Here is a 21,978-nt window from a genome sequence, read left to right as displayed (position 1 = left end):
ATATAGAGTTCAATCAGGATCTCTCGGAAATATCAATGTCAAAAATGTAATTTGATCTTTTACTGGGTTTTTGCAGGTAGAATTTCAAGCTGTCGATAGTTTTTTTGTGAGTAGCTCTCCAATAATGGTCCACTTCTCTATACGGACATCGGAGACAAACGCCCCAAAGGTGGCTTGGAATATGGGTAAGTACCCTCGCTTTAGATATAGATGTTTTTGCTGGAGGAGGAATTTTTTTTTTTTTTTTTTCGTAGTTTGCTCATTTTAAGAAAAATGTTGCCCATCCTTGACCGTTGATTTCCTTTAGAAATAGCCACCGAAACTGCATGCCTTATACCTTCTGTGTCTAAACCCCAGGACTGACCTTATTGGAAGGACAATCTAGGCCTATAACGTGGGAAGAATTTCAGATTGTTGACAGAGATAATTTACAGGCCGTTCGACTGGTCATTGTTGATGGTTTGAATCACGGACGCCTTACAAATAAAGGTAAGAAAATAATGCATAATTTTAAATTTTGTTATTAAATAAATACCACTATCTAATAAATGAGGTTTCCAGGATATACCATTCCAGAAATAATAATAATTCAGTACAGTATATACTTATATACATATCTGCAAAACCCAGAGTCTCCAGTGAGAAGCTCTGATTCCCTGGGTCTCCTGGTCAGTTTCTTCATTCTTTAGGCAGGGGAGGGGCCCATTCCCCGATAATGGGTGGTGCCTATGGGTGGCTAGCCCTGCCTTCATTCACAACTAGCCCCACCTCTTCATAAAGCCACTCCCCCAGAATAGGGAGACGTTTTCAGTATGTGTACTTTATGACATTTTTAATATGCAGTCAATTACCTTAAGGAGAAGCTGCAGCTCCTCGTATCATCCAAGCACCAATGATTCTTGTCGCTGATTGGCTGCTTGGAGCAGCCAATTGGCAGAAGGAAAGCACTTTCATTGTCCCAATTAGACACTGGTGCCAGAGCTTACTGGAGCATAGATACCACATGCATGGAAACGTTGGCCAAACACATCTCCTGCCCGGAGAAAATCGCTGGGAGGGTAGGGAGAGGGGCAAATGCACATGGGGGCAGCTATTATATGGTTTAAAATATTATTATTATTATTATTATTATTATGAGTTGTTGGTTTTCTTAATCATTTTTCTTTATTTTTGTACATTGTATTAACTCACTAATTACAGCTAAAAATAAAATCTCCCAGCCAACAGTAAATCAATAAATTGGAAACACAAAAATTTGGACGAATTGGACGTGTTTTGATAGCAGAGAACGTGTGGCTCCGCTTCATTACATAATTAGAAGTTTACCAGGCACAAACACAAATATTCTAAATAATTTGTTTAGAATTAAAGAGTTTTAATTTGATTACTGTGCCCGGTAGGCTCAATTTATCAATGTTAATAAGCCACAGCTGGGAATAACTTTTTGTTTTTATTCTTTTAATTCTTTTTTGCATCAGTATAAAATTTTTTATTGTTTTTAGACTTTATAGTGTTTTTTTTATTATTATTATTATTATCGGTAATTATATTCCGTTCACTGTTTTTAATTTCTATCCCCGTATTTTAATTTCATATTTTCTTAAGAAGCACCCAGAAGCTGTAAATATTTTCATCATCAAATACTTAATTCAACTCTTTTTCAATTAAATGATATGTTAAATAGCTTACAGCTAACAAGAATTCAACTGAAAAAGAGTTGCATGAATTATTTTAAGTATTAAATAGCCTATTTGCAAATTTTTTTTAAAAAAATACTGTTTGAATACATTAATATATATTTATTATTTGTATAGATGATAAAGAAATATTTTGTTAAATAAGCAAATTAACTAACTTATGAAGAAAACAGTCTTGGTGAATTAAAACAGTGGTATAAAAGAGGAAAATGGTGTAATCATACCAGGGAACTCTCGAGCTTGAATCTGAGTCTCTGGACCTCTTTCCTCTTTCTCTGGACAGGGGTAGCAATGTTTAGTTGCCCCCACCCCGCCCACTTTCCCGCTACTCTATACTGCTTGGGGCAAGCCCCGTCCCATGCATTGATAACTGCGCATATATACTCTTAGCCTCGTCTACATACACTGTTAGCCCCACCCCTCATGAAACCACCCCTCCTGAAGAGGGAGACCCCCACACACCCAGTACGCACCCGGTTCCCAGGTAGCCTCCACCCACCATGCTCCCAGGTACCCTCCACGCACTCTCCACGCACCCGGTTCCCAGGTAGCCTTCAACCACCCTGTTCCCAGGTACCCTCCACCTTTGTTCCCAGGTATGGACACTATAATACAAGCTGTAGAATGGAATGCGTATTGGAATGGACAAAATAACCCCTTAATGACAAAGCCCGTACATGCATTATTTTCAATGGATTTAGGGACCGCCTATTGTCCTTAAGGGGTTAAACAAGTTCTTATCTTTCCATACAGGGTCAAAAGCATTCGTATTTACAGTAGAGGACATTAAGAATGGACATGTACGATATCACCACGACGACAGTGACTCCACTAAGGACTATATTGTGTTCCGAATTTACGACGGAAGACACAGCATTCGCCATAAATTTCCTATAAACATCCTCCCAAAGGATGACAGCCCTCCATTCCTCGTTACCAACGTCGGTTTTGAGCTTGTAGAAGGGGGAGCGGTCCTTATAGAAAAAGACATGCTGATGGCCTCCGACCTGGACTCGAGCGACGATTATGTCCTTTACAACATCACAACAGCACCGAAAGCCGGGGAACTGGTAAAGAGATACTCTTCTGAAAGCACGGGTAAGGGGCGTTCCGACGTTTCAAGGTGGGACTCGGAGGTGGGGAGCTTTTGTTTGTAGAAATTAAGTTGGTTGTCCTTTCCTGAAGACCACGTCAAAGATGGCCGAAGAAAGTTGAAGGTGTCCCTTTGCATGGTGTCTCGATCTACGCCAAAATAATTGCAAGCTCTTTGAGAAGATTTCAGAACCAAAAGGGTGCATTACATCCACTAAAGTATCTTTCTAGAACGTTCTTGACTTTATGATTGTACGTAGAAAGGGTATTGACCCAACTCTTGAAGTCAGTCTTCAATACCCATGATATAGCCAAGGTAGACAGTTGGAGTTAATTCCCCTTCTTTGTAAAATTCAGTAGGAATTATGATTATTAAAAATAGATTTTGTTTTAACATACTAGCCAAAAACATTATCTAAGCGATAATATTTTTTATTAGACTTTACAAGCCGACATTGTAAGTAAAAGGACTACAGCGTCGGGAGCTATGGGTCTTCAGATGACACAGGTACTGAAACCTAAATTAAAAACTCAACGTTAAAATCCTTCTTTCTTACAAGGAAGCGGACGGAAACGATGTAGTTAATTTAGGGCGATTTGCAAATAAGAAGATTGTAGTCAAAAAAGCGTAGCGCCCCAGACCTGCACATTTTTTGGGGAAGTTAATTAAGAAGAGTTTATTTTTGGACCACGATTTCCCTGTGAGAAGAAAGCCATGCAAAAAAAAAAAGAACATCTGTTTGGTATTAGACTTTTTGAAAATGACTAACAGTAACCTGACCTTGAACGTTCGACCTCTTGTGAGTTCTAAACAAAACTAGGACCACATTTCAAATTCACACACCCCTAGGCGCAGGATGCAGAGCATCCCAAACCTTTGGCCTGATCAAACCCCACGCCCCCCCCCTGCCCGCCCGGGGGTTGTGGATACTGTAGAATTACAATGGGGTAAAAGTAGGGGCAGGTTGCATTTGCTCCCACCGGAGGCTGTCCAATTCTTAATGGGCTGTCCCTAAACCCATTGAAAACGGGCTTTGTCATTAAGGGGTTAAAGAGTAAAAATGCTGATGTCGTCCTACAAAATACATTTTTTTTGAAAAAAAAAAGGCAACTTTCTTAAACATTTTGCTTCTTGTTGCTCTTTGCGATGGGAATGTTCCTTTGATCATATTTGCTACAATGTTAAGCTGGAGCGGTAATATTTGGTAATATTGGGGTACATGATGGCTGCCCCCATTCCCTAAGGTTGGGGCGGGCATGATTTATGATATGAGGTTATTGGGATACCGGTGGGGATTTGGCTAGTAGCTTCATGGATATGGGGTGGCTTTAGAGTTTTTTGGGGCCCTGAGCAAAACTATTTTGGGGGACCAGCTTAAGTACAAATAAATGAGAATGGATAATTATACACAATTATTACAATATGTTAACGAGCAAGATTATTAGTGATATAAATGAAAGAGGAGTCTGCAGGGCCATAACCAAGCCCTTACGAAAAAATTACTGCAGTTTTTCTGAAGTAATACTGCAGTTTTTTGGACATGAAAAAACTGCAATACTGCACTTTTACTGCAGTATTACTGCACATTTACTGCAGTTTTACTGCATTTGTACTTCACTGTACTGCAGTTGTACTGCAGTTATTTTTGTACGGAAGTACAATTGCAATAAAGCTGCAGTACATTGAAGTACAATGCAGTATAATTGCAGTAAAAAAAAAAAGCGCAGTAAATGTGCAGTAATAATGCAGTACAGTGAAGTACAAATGCAGTAAAACTGCAGTAAACGTGCAGTAATACTGCAGTAAAAGTACAGTATTGCAGTTTTTTCATGTCCAAAAAACTGCAGAAAAACTGCAGTAATTTTTTGTAAGGGAGGGGCAGGAGGGGCATTGACATTGAGGAGCTTTAGTGTAACCCCCCCAGCTTGCTGCACCTCTTGCCCCAGGTACTGTAAGTTACGGCCCTCATCCTTCCTGCATGCTCCTGGGGGGCCCTTAGACCAACAGGGGCCCTAAGCAGCTGTTTGATCTACCCATATGGTAGCACTACCTCTGAACATAGCTGTCAAATCATATAAAAATAATTAGGAAAAGATAATTCTCATTAATAGGGAATTGTATAAATATTCAGTATAATATATTTAATATATATACTAATATAAGTATTTACATAAACCAATAATAGTTATTCAAAATCAATTTCTTCTCAATTTTTTTCTGTTTTAAAAAAAAACTGTTCTACATTTTTTTTTAAATTGTTAAATTAACCGATCTGCCAAAAATACCCATAAAAATACACAAAAGGTCGTCCATAATTTTTTCACTGCTGTAAAAATAAAAAGGTTTTAAAAATCAATATAATAAATAGTCTTTACTTCTCTTCATGTGCTCAGGGGCCCCGGTGTCTTCTTTTCTGCAGAGGGATCTATTTCGCGGCCTCATCTATTATAATCATTTTGGGGGAGAGGTTTTCCAAGACTCCTTCGAATTTACGTTGTCAGACAGCCACGATCCTCCGAACTATTCAGAGAAACAGGTAAGCGGAGATCAGCACCGAGAGCCACTGCTACAGAACGCACAAGGAATCATTTTATGGTACTTTGTCTTAATAATGAATTATCAGTAAATATCAAACGCCTTCAATAAAATGCCTTTTAGGTTATTCTGCTCTTAGTAGAAGAAACAACGTAGATAAACTCAAAATGTAGCTTTACCTGCATGGCTGTTATTCACAGAGCAGGGATACCCCAGCGCTGTATACAGTAATATAACCCCCAGTGCTGTATACAGTAATAACCCCCAGCGCTGTATACAGTAATATAACCCCCCAGCGCTGTATACAGTAATATAACCCCCAGCACTGTATACAGTAATATAACCCCCAGCACTGTATACAGTAATATAACCCCCCAGCGCTGTATACAGTAATATAACCCCCAGCGCTGTATACAGTAATATAACCCCCAGCACTGTATACAGTAATATAACCCCCCAGCGCTGTATACAGTAATATAACCCCCAGCGCTGTATACAGTAATATAACCCCCAGGGCTGTATACAGTAATATAACCCCCAGCACTGTATACAGTAATATAACCCCCAGCGCTGTATACAGTAATATAACCCCCAGCACTGTATACAGTAATATAACCCCCCAGCGCTGTACACAGTAATATAACCTCCAGCACTGTATACAGTAATATAACCCCCAGCGCTGTATACAGTAATATAACCCCCAGCACTGTATACAGTAATAACCCCCAGCACTGTATACAGTAATAACCCCCAGCTCTGTATACAGTAATATAACCCCCCAGCACTGTATACAGTAATATAACCCCCAGCGCTGTATACAGTAATAACCCCCAGCGCTGTATACAGTAATATAACCCCCCAGCGCTGTATACAGTAATATAACCCCCAGCGCTGTATACAGTAATATAACCCCCAGCACTGTATACAGTAATATAACCCCCAGCGCTGTATACAGTAATATAACCCCCAGCACTGTATACAGTAATAACCCCCAGCACTGTATACAGTAATATAACCCCCAGCACTGTATACAATAATATAACCCCCAGCGCTGTATACAGTAATATAACCCCCAGCACTGTATACAGTAATAACCCCCAGCACTGTATACAGTAATATAACCCCCAGCACTGTATACAGTAATATAACCCCCAGCGCTGTATACAGTAATATAACCCCCAGCGCTGTATACAGTAATATAACCCCCAGCGCTGTATACAGTAATATAACCCCCCCAGCGCTGTATACAGTAATATAACCTCCAGCGCTGTATACAGTAATATAACCCCCAGCGCTGTATACAGTAATATAACCCCCAGCGCTGTATACAGTAATAACCCCCAGCGCTGTATACAGTAATAACCCCAAGCTCTGTATAGAGTAATGTCGGTCGGTGACAAAAACCTGGCTTTATCTCATTTCGTTTCAATAATCTCCCTTTATCTGCAGACCTGGAGGCCGTCATTGCTGTCAGTCATGTGATATCGTGGGTGACTTTCCCTGCACAGATACCACACTTAGTTGATGCTTTATGGCTATGCAAATGACGTCCATTACCCCCATTGACATTCATTAGTTAGAGAGTCTGACTAGGGGATTCAGACTGAGCCATTCTATTGTATCCAACAGGCAGTATGATAAGGAGTTGGGGTGTTTGTCTAGTAGATTGGGGCTCAGATAACTGAGCAAGAACACAAACGGCTGTCTGAAAGCATTATATTATGCACCACGTCCACCACACTCCAACACCAGTTTATGAAACTTTAGTATCCATCTTGATCTACCAAGCAATAGATTCCTAACGCCCCACAAACCATTTATTTTTCAGGCTGTAATAATTCATATCACTCCAGTCAAGGATCAGTTGCCAAAAGAGGCAGAAGGAACAAAAAGACACATTTATGTAACGGAAACAGAGATCGTGCGAATAACGAAGCACAATTTGCATTTCACGGACACGGAGTCCCCAGACAGTGAGATAGTCTATACCGTGACGGCGCCGTGCTTCTCCTGGACGCCCGGGTACGTGTCCGACAAGCCAGCCGCCGGGCAACGATTGTTAAACCGCCACAATAACACTCATATTCCCGTCTTATGTTGCAGTCTACCTGACGCAGGACGTCTTATCTCTGTGGATTCCCCAAATAGTCTTAGAAAGGATCCATCTATCCCAGTGCTGACGTCATTTACACAGGTAAGCATTACTGCCTTTTACATCATAAACTATTATTCATTAGCTCCTTGGGCAATATCTGATACCAATAATGGACGGCATGGCGATAATACCCATTAGGAGAAGCTGCAGCTCCAGAGCTTGGATGGACCATACATGGTCTGGTCTTCGTGCAGATATAAGCAGCCAATCAGTGGCAGAAAATGGCTCCCATTGACATCTGCACATGAGCATGGGGGTCTCACTAGACCCCCCTGGAACTCTCATACCAGGCAGTGCTGGAGCTGCCTGGCAGTAGGTTCCGTGCAGATACATCTTTTCTTACGAGCCTAAAAGCTGGTGGAATAATTTAAAAGGGCGGTAAATTTAAAGGGACGCTCAGCTATCCTATACCATAAAGATCCTATGATAGTTAGCGTGTCTCTTTAAAATGACCAGATTTTTAACCCCTTAAGGACAATGGGCGGTCCCTAAACCCATTGAAAACAATGCATTTTGAGCCCGCGTACATGTACGGGCTTTGTCATTAAGGGGCTAAAATGAAAGTAAGGGGCATTTCTTTTTTATTTCAATTATCACAGACATTCACCTAAAGTAGGGTCAGGAAATGCACCCCGTATTCTTCATAATGAGGAAAATGTAAATAAAATAGAATTTAAACAGATGTTTTTCCTTTCCTGAGATACTATGGGTATATAATTTAAATACATTATCACTGTTCATTTTGATACGTTTGTTATATTGCTCCAGGATGGAATTGAAAATGATAATTAATTTTTACTGTATTAGAGCAAAAAGACTTGATTATTTTACATTAGAGGATCGTCTCCTGAAGACATTGACCTCTCCAGGGCCAGATTGGGGATAACAAGGTGGGCCTGGCTCTTTAAGGCCAACGGCCCCCTGCAGCCGTGAGACTGAATCTCGTAGCTAAACCTGGCCAGATATTTATTTTAATAAATTGGCTGTTCCTGATTTTTTTAACCCCTATACGGTCTGATATTTTTACCCTATTTTTGTTTCACATCGTAGCAAGCAGTAAACCACATGAAAGTGGTATATATGCCTCCAATAGAAGATATTGGCCCTGACCCAATATTAGTGCAATTTGAGTTTTCGGTTAGTGACCAACATGGCGGACGACTATCTAACCTCATCTTTAATATCACCGTGACGCCAGTGGATGATAAAGCACCCAAGGTATGTATGTCGGAAAATTCATACTCATCAGATTAATTACACCGCCACTTACTATATGACTGTATTATTGTACCCCCACTTTATTTACAGGTATAGCCATTAAATGTACCATCACTCGTTGTTTATGTGCCTTTAGAGGTGGTTTACAAACCCGTTACTATATTGATACACTTATTGTTACAGATTTTCACCAATCAAATCAAAACAGAGGAAGGTGCGAGCTGTTTCATTACTGGAGAAAATCTCATAATTACTGACGTGGACACTAAAAACGAGGACCTGAGAATTGTGTTAAAAGTGCCTCCCCGGCACGGAAACGTGGAAGTGCACGGCGTTGTGATTCCGGAAGGAAATATATTTACACTTGAAGAGCTAAACTCTTTTAAAGTCAGGTAATTCCTACACATTATTAATTAATTAATAATAATAATATTATTATTATTATTATCCTGTTCCTTTCCTCTCCCTTCTTCTGCCACCTTCTCTTACCTCACAAGTCTATGGAGGAGCGGACTTCATTAGCATTGCCATAAAGCATCAGCTCAGTGTGGTGTTTGAGCTGGGAAAGTCACCCAAAATATCACATGACTGACAGCAACGGCGGCTCCAGGTCTGCAGATAAAGGGAGATTATTGGAGCAAAAAGAGATAAACTGACATTATTGTATACAGCACTGTTTTGTTTGTTTTTTACTGTATACAGCGCTATTTAGAGCAACATTTATGATAATATCTTTCCATAAGATATTATCATAAATAAATAAGATATTTCTTTGTTGACTTTGTGCTCCAATGAATGGTCAAAGGAGAAATCATACAATTTATCAGTGACCCTGAAATCCCAATAAATAGCAATATTCATTAACTCTTTAAATACTTGAATATAACATATTACTTCTTAGGATGTCATCAGCAGTTACCCATGCAGCTAAAATACAGACTGGTGGCCACCCACCCCCCCAAAAAAAGCATAGCGTAGATTCTACTTATATACTAAAAGAAACATTTGGACATGAAAGATAAGGATCTTCACTCGGATTTGGACCTCACAGAACTCCGTATATCCAAAGGATGCACAAAAATAGAAAAAAAAAACATTTTCACCCAAAAAAAACATTCCTACATGCAGATTAACCAGTGTCTAAAAAGTGAACATGCGCCGCGTCCGCCGAACCTCCCTAAATTCCAATTCCAGACTTTTCAGATTTTTGCTGACTCAACAGTTTTGTGATCTTCCCGAAATCCGGGACTAACACAGTTTCTTTGATGGCTGGTTTTGAAACCACTGATATAAACCATTCTTTTTCCAATCCCACCGATATAAACATGAAAAAAAAGTATTCTAAATGCCTTTTTAATATTAATGCGTTCTTATTTAAGGTATCAGCATGACGATTCCGAATCGTTTCAGGACACGGTGGTCTTTTCGGTAACAGATGGATTTAGCACTGCAGATGGGGAGCTGAAAGTGCAGGTGAATCCAAGATCAGACACGGAATAAACTATATACGAACGCAGCAGATCCATCAGCCATAATTATCCGGGTCCTGATACATCGTACAACAAGTACCTTAATTAACCTTTACACTTCTGAATGAGGTTCGGATTGTCAGCGTTGCAATGTTTGCAATTAGGAAGCTAATGATGCGCATTAAACAGTCTGCGGGGCTTGGTGCTGTTTACATTTAAAATATAAAAGAATGGGAAACAATAAAATTGCCACTTTTGTAGCAATTCGGAATGTTGCCAGACAATAATTGACTTCTAGATATATATATATATATAAATATATAAATTGTGTGTGTATATATATATATATATATATATATATATACCAGGACAGGTTAAAGGATCTTAACCTATATAGCCTGGAAAAAAGACGGGACAGGGGGGGATATGATAGAAACATTGAAATACTTAAAGGGAATCAACAAGGTAAAGGAAGAGAGTTTATTTAAAAGGAGAAATACTACCACAACAAGAGGACATAGCCATAAACTAGAGGGGCAAAGGTATAATGGTAACATCAGAAAATATTACTTTACGGAAAGGGTAGTGGACGCATGGAATAGCCTCCCAGCAGAAGTGGTAGATGTTAATACAGTAAAGTCATTTAAGCAAGCATGGGATAGGCATAAGGCCAAGCTAGATATAGGATAAGGGCAGGTACTAAAGGAAAGTACCCAGAGGTTGGGCAGACTGGATGGGCCTACTGGTTCTTATCTGCCGTCACTTTCTATGTTTCTATATATATATATATATATATGTATATATATATATATATATATATATATATATATAAAGGGTATATATATATATATATATATATATATATACATACATATAACGTGTGTGTGTATATATATATATATATATATATATATATATATATATATATATACACACACAAATATATATATATTTTGCTTGGTAGAACAATATGTAAAAATCTAATTGTTCCCAAAGTTAAAATAATTAGTATGTTTTCATGTTTTACGTAAAATCTGCTCTCATTTAATACATTTTGTAATGGGAAAATATTTATAACTAACAAAACATAGTAGACATAATGAAACATTAGAATTGTTCTAAATAATTCTAATAAAAAAACAAAAACAATAAAGACTGCAGCCCATGAAATACGGGATGTGATGTCATTGCACAGTTGCTTCTGTGAAAGGCTTCCCATTATTAATTATAGCTTTTAAGACAAAATCAGATGTTTGTCTTGATACAGAATTATAAAGTTATATTTACCCACTGGTGGGTTTCAGTAAATTAAAAAAATAAAAATTAAAGGGTGATCTATGTGCTGGCATGCAAGGTAAAAGAAGAACTCAACAGAGACCAGAAAACAACTAAGTAGACTGCCCTACGGTGCGTCCACACTCAGTGTTTTAGTTCAGTTGTACCATTGGTACCATTGGTGTCCCTCTATGTGCAAGTAAGCAATGAGGTCCCTGTCTGGACTCACCTTTAGACTTAGGGTGATTCCCAAAAGATCCCCAAAGGGACCAACTGCATACAAAGAGGTATGAGAACAACTCAACCGAGTTCACACCAATCATAAAGGAGAGTCCAGACGTGGACCTCTTTGCTCTCTTATACTTAGAGGGGCACCAACTGCACCCCACTGATGAGACCCATCAAGGCTGATGTACACCTGGGATTGTTGGTTCCTTTGTCTGGAGGCAATTTTCCTTGAGTGTAAATTCTAGAAATACAGTGTATCAAACCGATAAATAGATGGAGATCGTTTCTCTGTAACGGCACAAGTGAGCTAAGAGGTTATTAAGCCGCTGTCCACTCTTGGTTTGGGGGTTTCTTATATCTCTTCGTATGTAATAAGGTATGCACTAAGCGCGATAGATCATTGGGATCCAAGTTTACCTTACAGGATGGTTCCATAGGAACGTTCTTCTGAAAGCATACCTTCGCCCAGGCCTCCAGCTTTCCTCACCAAATGCAGAACATCACCCACAGTCACAAAAGTCCACAACGGTTGTGAAAATCTTTAGTCTTTAATACAACGAGACTGTTTATGCTATCTGGATTGATACAATGTTTTTATTTCAGATTACCCCAGTGAATGATAAGCCTCCAGAGCTACAGACGGGTCTGAAGTCCAGCCTGGAATGTCCGGAGGGAGGACATGTTGTTATCACGGCAGAAAACCTTTATGCGACCGACAGCGACAGCGACGATTCAGGGTTGACGTATATGATCGCCCGCGTTCCGACGTATGGCATGATCCAAAGAGGAGGGGTGATTGTGGAACGGTTCAGCCAGCTCGATATAACGCAGGGATTAATCTCTTACATTCACACAGGTAGGCAACACAGCCTTAGTAAAAAAAATATATAAAAATAATATATAATAATTATGACTTAAATCACTTGTCTGGGCAGATTGGGATTGACTTGCAAGGTTACATTGTTACCGAGATCCCTGCTGAGCTTAATGCAAGTTAATTAAGATGAACCACACTCGAGGGGAACACTCCAGCCATCACATGAGCTTTAATGCATATGGTAGCTGCGTCGTCCCTTTAACCCCTTAAGGACAATGGGCGGTCCCAAAACCCATTGAAAACAACGCATTTTGAGCCCGTCCATGTACGGGCTTTGTCATTAAGGGCTTAAATTTACATGGAGCCAGCCATTTTTTTTAATCATTTTATCATTATGAATGATTGTTACTTTAACCCTAATATTAGATCCCCCCCCAGCGAAGAGCAAGCGGCAAAAAAAAATCATTAAAAACAAACTTGATTCCCTTTGACGGTTATGGGATAAGTCTGTTAAATACAGATTCTCCAATTGAAATGCCAAGTAAATGCCCGGTGGGCCGGTGGCTGATACGGCCGGGTGCTTTCCCTTACTGTGGATCCGGTGGCAGATCAGATCTTGTAGCGTCATAATGACATAAGAGAGTTTGCCGTTCAGCACCTTTTAAATCGCCACCTGCCACTCAGAATAATACACCTAAAAATATGAAAGACTAAAGTCATGTGATCCCTGAACCTTAACAATAAATAGAACACTAAAGAAAGATAGACATTAATTACAAGCCGCATAATGTTTATTAATAATGAATTGCTGTCCTGGAAAGTTCAGTGTGTTTTCTCATAGTTTGGGTCGTTATTAAACTTTTACTTCTAGAGCAATTCAGTTATCTTTACCTAATGTATCGGTTCTCGTGCCAGTTCTAGTTTTGCTAGATCTTTTGAATGTATGGAAATTATTGGAGCAATATAGAACAATAATAATAATAATAATAACTATAATAGTAATAATAATAGCTATGATGATAAAAGTAATAATAACAAAAGTGATAAAAATAATAATTACAGTAATAATAATAATAATAGCAACGGTAATAATAATAATAATAGCTATACTGATAATAGTAATATTAATACTAATAATAATAGCAATAGTGATAGTTACAGTAATAATACAGTAATAATAATAGTAACTGTAATAATAATAATAATAATGATAATAGTAATAGTTATAATGATAATAGTAATGATAATACTAATAATAGCAATAGTGATAAAAAAGAATAGTTACAGTAATAATAATAGTAACTGTAATAATACTATTAATAATGATAATAATAATAATAGCTATATTTTTTCCCATAGCCGGTGAGATTGGAGCCCATCCTTATGTAGACGTTGTGACATTAATTGTCTCTGATGAAGAACCTAAAGTGAAGGATCCATGTTGTTCTGAGAGACCCCTCCCCCCACCGGTGCCGCTTCACGTCAGCCTTCCCGTGTACGATCTGAATATTACCGTCACGCCCATTAATAATCAACAGCCTGTTGTAAATATTGGTAAGTATAAAAAAACACAAAAAAGCATCGTTCAGATTGTTTTCTTGCACAATTTACAATTATCAAAAGTTTTTTTTATACCTTTATTTATCCTATTTCAAACTTGCCTCAGAAATTTTGTTTTTATGTTATTAAGACTGAGCCATTCTATTGTTTCCCACAGACAGCATGATAAGGAGTCGGAGGGGTTTGTCTAGTAGATCGGGGATCAGATAACAGAGTGAGAACTCAAACAAACGGTTGTCTGAAAACATTATATTATGAGGCAAAAGCTAGTAGAAGTATTATTAAACACTCATCTACAGACACCAGACAAGCCAGAAGGCTTGTTTTTCCCTCAGAAATCTCATGGCGCTTCCACAACCACAAGGGATTCTGGGTAGGCGCATGCAAATAAGGCCAACAATGATCACCTTTTGCCTCTATATCCACTTTATACATGGATCCCTTGAAAGTAATCGCCCGCTGTACAAGACAGCCTTTAGACAATTGTATATTTGTCTAATTGTATATAAACGTCGGTATTTATCTTCTCAGGGGACGTATTCATTGTATATGAAGGATCTTCATCCGTCATCCAGCTGAAGCATATTAACGCCTCAGACTCTGATACTCTGTCCGAGAGCTTGATGTTTGTCGTGGAGACCCAGCCAAAGTATGGCTACCTCGAGAATACGGTCCCGATGCCCGGATCCGAGAAAGCTACATCCGAAATAAACATAAGTAAGATCCGGATATTTAGAATGATTGTCCCTTCAATTTTCGCTCCAGAATTATCAACTTTGTATATTAACCCCTTAATGACAAAGCCCGTACATGTACGGGCTCAAAATGCATTGTTTTTCAAGATAACTACAGATCCATCTTAGTTGGAGGGACCGACTCGGAGATGACCCTCTGCACTAAGTTAAGCTCCGAAGCCTGGTCCCCATTAAGTCAACGGAGTTACAATTTTTGGATAATTTTGAGAAAGCTCCATGAATAGCGAATTGGTTAAAAATGAGCCGCTACATCCATCATGTACCCAGCACCCATCCATCATGAAATTTTGGGTATCGAATCCTAAAAGAAACAATTTAAGTATAAAGCTTTTTAAACGGCCCGTGTAAATAAATATTTTCCAATAGTTAACTTAATTTACACCTACTTGCTTACTCTAATTAGTGTTCAGGCTGAATTAAAGTGTTTATTTTTGGATTATGAGAAACATAATTTAATAATTAATAATTAATAATAAATTATAAATATATTATTAATAATATAAATAAATTAATAATATTTAATGTAATATTTCATTTTATTTTTTTTAAAACACTATCTTAAAAGACTTATTATACTTGACATATAACTTAAATTGTGTCCGATCCATGCCCATAACCCCCCGAGGCACTTCTATTGGGGATGAATATTTATTTTAAGTGTATCTTGGGATACTTTGGGATGATTCACAGCGTGGTCAATGTTTGCTGATTATAGAATCATCGAGAGTATTTTGAATGCGAAATTTCCAGGTTCATTCAAAAAGAAATAATATTTACATTCCTCCATTGGATTAAGCAAGGCTGTACGTGTGTGTATGTATATATATATATATATATATATACCGTATTGGCTCGAATATAGGCCGCACTTTTTTCCCCCACTTTAAGTTCTTAAAGTGGGGGTGCGGCCTATATTCGGGGTCTAGCGCCCGACGCCCGGGACATGTAGTCCCGGGCGCCGGGCAGGCAGCGGGGTTAAGATACAGATCCCCCGCAGCGGTGCAGGGGACCTGCATCCTTCTCCCCGATACGCTCAGACAGCCTCCCCTGCCAGCACTTCCCACGGGGGGGGGTGCCGGCACGGGAGGTTATCTAAGCGTTTTACCTCTGCCCACCCCCGACTTACCGGAGCAGACTCCCGGGTGTCTTGCGGGGCCGGCGGGAGACATTTACGCAATACGCGCATGCAACTTCCGGTACCGGAAGTTGCATACGCGTATTGCGTAGATGTCCCTCGCCGGCCCCGCAAGACACCCGGGAGTCTGCTCCGGTAAGTCGAGGAGGGGGGGCAGAGGAGGACAGCGGCAGCGTATCTCGGGGAGGGAGGACAGCGGCAGCGGATCTCGGGGAGGGAGGACAGCGGCAGCGGATCTCGGGGAGGGAGGGAGGGCAGCGGATCGCGGGGAGGGAGGACAGCGGCAGCGGATCGCGGGGAGGGAGGACAGCGGCAGCGGATCTCGGGGAGGGAGGGAGGGAGGGCAGCGGATCGCGGGGAGGGAGGACAGTGGCAGCGTATCTCGGGGAGGGAGGACAGTGGCAGCGTATCTCGGGGAGGGAGGACAGTGGCAGCATATCTCGGGGGGTGGGACAGAGTGGCAGCATGTTTTTTTTGGTGCTTTTTTAAAGAAAAAAAACTTTTTCTTTAAAAAAGCACCAAACTTTTAGGGTGCGGCCTATATACGGGGGCGGCCTATATCCGAGCCAATACGGTATATATATACTGGTATATGTTAGCTACAATGTTTCATTGTTACAAATGTCAGAATGAAGCAAATTGAACAAGTTTGAACCTAATAGGCTTTTTGTTGAATATATATATATATATATATATATATATATATATACATACATACCGGTATATATATATATTTTTTTATTATTTTAGTATTATTTTAGTATTGCAATATAAAATAATAGTTTTTTGTCGGACTAAGATTTGGATGTATAACTGTTAACAAATGAATGTTCCCCCCCCCCGGTAATTTAGGTTCTTTTAGCTTTTGGAATATCAGCACCGGGCACATCCAATATGTGCAGAACCACCATAAAAAACGGGAGCCCACCACAGATTTTTTCATGGTATCGGTCAGCGACGGGATCCAGAGGTCTATGGCCATGCCGTTCTACATTATTATTAAACCCACAAACGATGAAATTCCACTGCTTCACGTCAGGAACATCACGGTGAGGCACTTTTTCTATAAAGACCCCATGAATTGAGGGGGCGACCTACCTACCTTAACTCTGACCCTTTGTACCCAAACAAGGGGGTAGAAACATCTCGCTTTTGTTATTCTAAATGTCATTTTTTTCCCCACTGAATTATTTAATCAAGAAAAACATTGTTGGGTGGAAAAGAAAAACATAGACATGGGTGGATCCAGGGGGGCAACGGGGCATGCTTCACAACTAGGGATAAAGAGGTACGTTCTGAATCCTGGACTTACCCCTTTATGCCCCTAGTTTAAAAAAGGAGGCGAGGTTGAGCAGGGTCACATAACGTGAGTTGCATGACGCCTCGGGAGTATCGCAGCAGTGATGTAAGTGTCTGGAAGTGCATGTGTGTTAGTGTGAGTATCTGGAAGTGTGAGTGTCTGGATGTGCATGTGTGTTAGTGTGAGTATCTGGGTACATTAGTGTGTGCATGTGTGTTAGTGTGAGTATCTGGAAGTGTGTGAGTGTCTGGATGTGCGTATGTGTTAGTGTGAGTATCTGAGTACATTAGTGTGTGTGCGTTAGTGTAAGTATTTGGTAGTGTGTGTGCGTCTGGAAGTGTGTGTGTGTTAGTGTGAGTATCTGGGTACATTAGTGTGTGTGCGTTAGTGTAAGTATTTGGTAGTGTGTGTTTGTCTGGAAGTGTGTGTGTGTTAGTGTGAGTATCTGGGTACATTAGTGTGTGTGTGCATGTGTTAGTGTAAGTATCTGGAAGTGTGTGTGTGTGTCTGGAAGTATGAGTGTCTGGGTGCGTTAGTATGAGTGCCCCTCTCAAGCCCAGTCTGTGGATCCGTTCCCAAACATAGATAACGCTAAAAGATTTGAACACTGTCTACACAATGATCATCTGAACCGAATCCCACCAGTGGTCCATCCCTTGTATAGACTGCAGTTAGAATGAACCAGAGCTTTAAATAAAAGCTGCCTGTGGGGTTTGGCTGCAGAAAAAACATCTGAATCTTCCTTAAGATTCTTTTTCCAGGCGTAGTTTTCGTATTATCTGCCATTTTCCTTCAAAGCAGGAAAAAAAAACTAATTTGGTGTAGCAGCATTTGGGGTTGTTTCTGCTGAGTGTGCATCGCTCCGGACTCATCTCTCCCCGTCTCAGATGTGTGGTGGGGTCCTCGCTGCGGACACCTGCTGCTCCGGGACGGGATTATGTGTTTATTTCATACATGCCTCAGGACAGCTGCTAATGATTAGCTGTCTCTTCCTTCCCAACAGGGCCGTTCTTCTACGGATTAGAATCCTCCGATAGATCGGCAAACGTTTCTTAATCAAAAGTACGCAGAACACAAACGAGGACAAAGTAATTCCGCAAATGTAACATGGAGTAGCTTTTAAATTAAGCTTTTTTGTTAATAAATCCAACTGAGCCGTTTATTAGAAATAAATAAATAAATATTTATAAATATGTATATATATATATATATATATATATATTTATATATATATTTTTATATTTATGTTCAAAAGGACACATTATCTATAGGTTTTTTTTATATAGAATGTATTTTACCGAGAATAGCATTTTTTTTAGATTTCTTTAATTTTCAACTTCAACCCGGAGAACTTTTATGATTAAAAAAATCCATTTTTAAACATATAATATATATATAATATATATATATATATATATATATAATAAACAATAAATAAATAACATTATAATTTATACTCAGTTGTAGGTTGATTTGAAGCAGAAAGAGGCAGACATTTTACACTTTTTTTAGACGTGTAGCCAATCTCATTTTTTTTCTGTTTTTTTTCCTCGTTTTTTTTTTTAGAAGGAAAAAGACTCGTTTTTCTCAGGGTGCGGAAAGCTTATAACTTTTTGCATATGAGTAATGTTGACGCCAAGAGTGCTCCTTTTGAATTTTTTATTTGTTTTCTCTTTTTTTTTTTTTGGATGGATTACTATATTTTTTAATGTTTTTTTATTACCCACAATGCCTTTAAGTAATTATTATAGAATTCATAATTTAATGATGAATTATTTAGTTCATTAAAGACGTTTCAGATTCTCTTTTTATTTTATTAAAACTTTTCCAGCGTCTCTATAAGCTCACGGACCCCGTAAGGGGTGAAAAAAATCTAAAAAAATAATTAAACCCCCCCCTAAAAATACTTGTAAGGCAGAAGTGAAGAGGAATTAAGTACAGAATATTGTGGCTTGAAGGACAGGATTTCACCGGCAGGTTCGGAGATGGGCTTCCATTTGATCATCATCGGCCTCCAGTGAGTCGTGCCGACCGCAACGTGTAAACACACGGCGTTAAAATAGAACATGTCTTTCTGCAGACTTCCCTGGCACACGATAAATGCATATTAAAACCCAGCCTCCATATGTGGTTCTCAGCTGGTGCAAATCCCAGAATCGATTGGAAAAGAAAAAAAAAACGAGAAGACGCCGGTGCCACACACAGAGCTTCTAAATTTAGTATATCAAATGTTTATAGAAGAACAGAGAACGAAGTACAGTTAATATACGGGAAATGTATCTTTTTATTTTTTCATGCGCCCGTTCTGTTTTTCTTTCCGTGAGTAACTTTGGAGAAATATTGTTTTGGTTTTTAAGGGTTCCGCAACACGCATTCCGTGTAACTGGCCTAGGAACGTCTCCAAGGAGGAGCCTTCCCACCAAAACGCCAACCTAGATGCCAAGATGCCTTCAAGTTGGCTCCCTACGTAGTCTCATGTTTATTCTGGGGGGTTAACAGTTAAAGGTGTACTTTTTTATTTCAGAATTTTCTTTTTTTTCAATAAGAAAACCTGTTTTCTTTTTCTTCCCACCTAGATAATTGAAGGGGGCATTTGCGAGCTAGGTCCAGGCATGTTAAATGCAGAAGACTTGGACATCCCGCCGGACACATTAAACTTCTCCATTATAATCCCTCCTGCGCACGGAATGTTATTAAACGGCGCATATGGCAAAAATATCAGTTCTTACAAACAGCTGAATCCGGCGGTACTTCGTGGAGACCTCCGGATCCACAGCTTTACCTTGGATGAACTCCGAGAAGGTTTGTCCCAACAGCCCGGTCAGCTGGCCTCTTTATTGCTTCCATCTCTTGTCTCTCAAATGGACCATCCATGGGCCGATGTACAAACAACGATCTCTCAGCGGTGTCTTAATCTTTGCCGTCACACGGCCTCACCGTAACACAACCTCTCCATATCCCGTTGGGCTTTGAGAGGTTTTTTTGGGCTTCCATCAGAGGAAAGTCCTGGGTGATTTTAGGATCTGGTTTGTGTTTCTTAATCCTTTACAATTTCTCTCCAGTTCGGAAGATGTCTGATGCCCCGGCTTCGGTGTAACGTAGACTGTTAACGTCCTCTGCTGGAGGACCAAAGTCACTGCAAACCACTGGTTTAGTGTACATCACCCTATTGTTTTTGGTGAAAAAACTTTTTTTTTTTAAAAAATTGTAAATGGCCAGCCAACTCATTAACTTCTAACAATATATGGCTGATGCCTTGCAAAGAACCAAATTTCCACCATGACATCATTTTTATTAACCATTTTTCTGCCTAGTCCACCATTGGTTACTGGTTCATAAAACGACAAGCCGTGCCTTGACCAAAAATATACAATAAAAGCCTCTGCCTTTCTTGTGCATTTTCAATATTAGCGTTTTTTGGCCATTACAATAAAAATTTCCATGGTAAAATTAATTAACTCTTTAACAGCTAGTGTTTTTGCATATCAACCAGTAATGCAATTGAAGAGCCCTAGAACCAAGTGATATATATATATGAAAAAAAACTTTATATAGGCAGATAAAGGGGTCGAGGCACCCGGCATGTCTAATTGCGATTAGTTGCTTTGAAAACGGGTGATTTATCTGCCGAGCCAATGAACTATTTCTTAGAAAGACTGAATAGATGATCGCTCTTTATTTCTGGTAGGACTGCAGATTGTGTACATGCACGATGACTCCGATAGTCTCCGGGATAACTTCACTGTGCGGCTGACAGATGGCAGACACACAGTCCAAGACACACTACATGTCCATGTCATACCCGTCAACGATGAAGTGCCTCGTCTTACAAGGTTAAGTATCAAACATGATTACTAGATGCTTCAGTACGACACATATGTCCACACATATATATATACACACACACACACACATATATATACACACACATATATATATATATATATATATATACATATATATATATACATGTGTATATATATATATATATAATACTATCTAACAGAAAATATTTTGGTCCAATTAAATTGCTACTCTTCTTTTAACACTATTTTTTGAAAAATAAAGGGTCAGAAGCTAGGCTGTAATGTAGGGTGGTAGGCAAGCGGAACAGCCTCCCAGCAGAAGTGGTAGAGGGTAATACAGTGAGGGTATTAAACATGCGCGGGATAGACATACGGCTCCTGAATCTAAGACGAGACCAACGACTGATTAAGGTTCGAGTCTTTACAGCAGGAGAAACGGGCAGACTAGACGGGGGCCGGATGGGGGCCGATCTGCCGGCGGATTCTGTGTTTCTATCGCTGATTGCTGTCTGATTGGGATTTGTTTGGGATCTACACCAATAAATCAAACACCTGTGCAGTAGAATCGTAATGAATCCTTTTTATTTTTCACTTATCAATTTCCACTCCAATTACACTTAATTGTGTTTTTGGTCTTTACAAGTCTGTAAATTGAACGCGGGCATTTTATTTGGGGGGGGGTGGAAACAGTCTGGCGTCCGTCTCAAGGGAACAATCGCCCTCCAAGCTGGTGAGACGTTAATGATTTCGACCATCACCAGAGACCGCTTCTCTGTTGATGGGCAGTCTCATAAAAGACCGCAGCTGCTGCAGAATCTCTTGGGGGGACCTGTCAATCAGCGCTTTCTTTTATAAAGACAAAACTTAATTTTAAGCTCATGATGGACAGCTTGCACCCTTAAGAAGTTCGGCAGCGGGTCAGTCCTATCAGTTAT

General features: G+C 39.6%; 1 protein-coding gene across 1 annotated transcript in view; it reads left to right on the top strand.

The window, feature by feature from the left end:
* Nucleotides 1-21,978, top strand: part of LOC128500391 (FRAS1-related extracellular matrix protein 1-like) — a 53,759-nt gene that overhangs the window by 5,859 nt on the left and 25,922 nt on the right. Inside the window, exons 6-20 of the mRNA XM_053469524.1 lie at nt 77-185; nt 358-489; nt 2,451-2,795; nt 5,184-5,326; nt 7,154-7,347; nt 7,429-7,519; nt 8,531-8,698; nt 8,882-9,090; nt 10,078-10,171; nt 12,274-12,526; nt 13,847-14,041; nt 14,579-14,764; nt 16,790-16,986; nt 19,814-20,039; nt 20,926-21,070. Of these exons, the coding sequence (XP_053325499.1) occupies nt 77-185; nt 358-489; nt 2,451-2,795; nt 5,184-5,326; nt 7,154-7,347; nt 7,429-7,519; nt 8,531-8,698; nt 8,882-9,090; nt 10,078-10,171; nt 12,274-12,526; nt 13,847-14,041; nt 14,579-14,764; nt 16,790-16,986; nt 19,814-20,039; nt 20,926-21,070 (2,687 nt within the window). The remainder of the gene's footprint in view (nt 1-76; nt 186-357; nt 490-2,450; nt 2,796-5,183; nt 5,327-7,153; nt 7,348-7,428; nt 7,520-8,530; nt 8,699-8,881; nt 9,091-10,077; nt 10,172-12,273; nt 12,527-13,846; nt 14,042-14,578; nt 14,765-16,789; nt 16,987-19,813; nt 20,040-20,925; nt 21,071-21,978) is intronic.

This window comes from Spea bombifrons, chromosome 6 (assembly GCF_027358695.1).
Source record: "Spea bombifrons isolate aSpeBom1 chromosome 6, aSpeBom1.2.pri, whole genome shotgun sequence".
Taxonomy (NCBI): Eukaryota; Metazoa; Chordata; class Amphibia; order Anura; family Pelobatidae; genus Spea; species Spea bombifrons.
Note: the sequence above shows the minus strand (reverse complement) of the source record. Positions and strands in the feature narration are given on the sequence as shown.